Below are 1,976 nucleotides of genomic sequence, written 5' to 3' on the forward strand. Positions count from 1 at the left end.
CTTTGTACACAAATTTAATATCCCTCCAAGTTTGTCTCTCTTTTCAAAACCATAACCTTTGTTTTATTGGGTTAACACATAATTTCCACCTATCACACTATTTCTATAACGAAGACAATCTTAAATTAGTTTCATCCTCAGTTTCTGCCATAATTACAATCTCATCTGCATATAACACAGAGGATATTTGTTGGATTCTGTGGATTATCGATTTTAATTTCACGCCACTCGTGAAAATATATATTTTTCTATGATCACGAGTGAATTAAAATCGATAATCCACCGAATCCAACAAATTTTCTTTTTATTTAATGCATTTTTCACAGTTTATATACATTGTTTAAGAGTTTTACTAAAGAATTTTGCTGGGATAATGACGTCATTTCGTCAAAAAATGACGTCATTTCACAGTAAACAATGAAAATTATCGATAATTCTCACTGATAATTTTCACTGTTTGAAACAGTGAAATTATCAGTTAAAATTCAATGATATTTCTCTATAAACCACCGGAAAGCATTAAATAAAAAAAACATAGTTTTAGCATACCAATATCTATTCCTTTAAAATCATTTAACACATAATGTTCTTCTTAGTCGTTCAAATAAATAGAAAATAGGAATTGTGATAATGATTCTCATTGTCTTACTCCTAAACACCTAAATTAGTTATTGTATTACCTAACTTTTATTATTGATTTCAGACATGTATACATTTTATGATATCAAGCATTTTCCCTCTAACGCATAGCTTCAACAGTATATACCAGATGATATCCCTCACCAAATAATCGAACGCTTTGGTGTTATCAACAAATACATACAGCCTTGTGATACAACAACCTTTTATAGTCCATTGTCCTCACACACAATCGCTTGTGAAATAATGCTTTCCAGGCGGGCGGCTTGCACCCGCGGACTTGACTTGTCAACGTCGCCGTAGTACAGAACACAGAACACGCATACGGCGAATACGAGCTTTATTGCATAGATAATCACGATCATATATGTGTCCAGGGCGCGACTTACGTATTGCCAGGTGATTTTCCTATCTTGAATGTTCGATTTTCCTCGGTCATTTCTGTTGTGCGTTCCATCATTATGCGAGACCATCTCAATATCCTCTTCTGATGAATCCTGTTCTGAAACTTTCTTTGACTCGCAACGCAATCTCTTGGCAAATGTAACTATGGGGTCACAGACAGACGGAACATGCTTTGTTTCTTTCTTCAAACGGAGAGCAGAATCCAACATAACTATGATTACAATGGCCGCATTTGACAAGAACCACACAAACATGCACACGTTGATCAGGGGCATAGGGTCTAAACTGCTTTGCAAACTTCCTGCTACGAGTGACATGTATACAGACACCGCTAATAAACCTGTCACCGCTAAACTCAGACGTTCACCGGACTCCTTTGGTATCAGGAAAACTAGAGGAACCATTGACACCAGAATGAATACCGGTATAAATAATTATTAAAAATGTGCTAAGGGGTTTACGTTTCAACTCGAAATTCGATAATAAAAACCTTACCAAATCCTATTTTGTTCATTGTTTGAAACTGTTTGAAACTTAAAATTTGCCACTCTCCAGTAGACAAAGTATCTTGATTGATACAATGCGTGAGTGAGATCTCACTGCCAGAATACGATGGTACCGATATCTTTATTTCACAAAACTGTTTGTCGAACGGGAAATGAGTGCTATCAACACTACATCGGGTTTCCACTATTTGCGAGTATGCCCATGTAACATGGCCAAGCAACATAACTTCGATGACTTGACTCTGAAATAGAAAGGCTTCCTACCTATAAAGTTGTCAGATAGTATATATATAATATGATTTCAGCTAATGCAAAATCTATATAAACAAATCATAATTAATTTTTTTTGTTAATACAATAAATATAAATTATTACAATTATTCATGTTAATTTGTGATAGATAAAAGAACATTAGTTCTATACACA

General features: G+C 34.5%; 1 protein-coding gene across 1 annotated transcript; it reads right to left on the minus strand.

Moving 5' to 3' along the window:
* Positions 1-845: 845 nt before the first annotated feature.
* On the minus strand, positions 846-1,448 carry LOC127835675 (neuronal acetylcholine receptor subunit beta-3-like). Its single transcript, XM_052362114.1, has one exon. It carries the CDS (start codon positions 1,446-1,448, stop codon positions 846-848), a length of 603 nt encoding a protein of 200 aa, XP_052218074.1.
* Positions 1,449-1,976: the final 528 nt, after the last annotated feature.

Source organism: Dreissena polymorpha, chromosome 6, assembly GCF_020536995.1.
Source record: "Dreissena polymorpha isolate Duluth1 chromosome 6, UMN_Dpol_1.0, whole genome shotgun sequence".
Lineage (NCBI taxonomy): Eukaryota > Metazoa > Mollusca > Bivalvia > Myida > Dreissenidae > Dreissena > Dreissena polymorpha.

What these genes read in the sequence shown, in the direction of transcription:
- LOC127835675 (XM_052362114.1), bottom strand. Translation starts at nt 1,448, where the DNA reads ATGGTTCCTCTAGTTTTCCTGATACCAAAGGAGTCCGGTGAACGTCTG.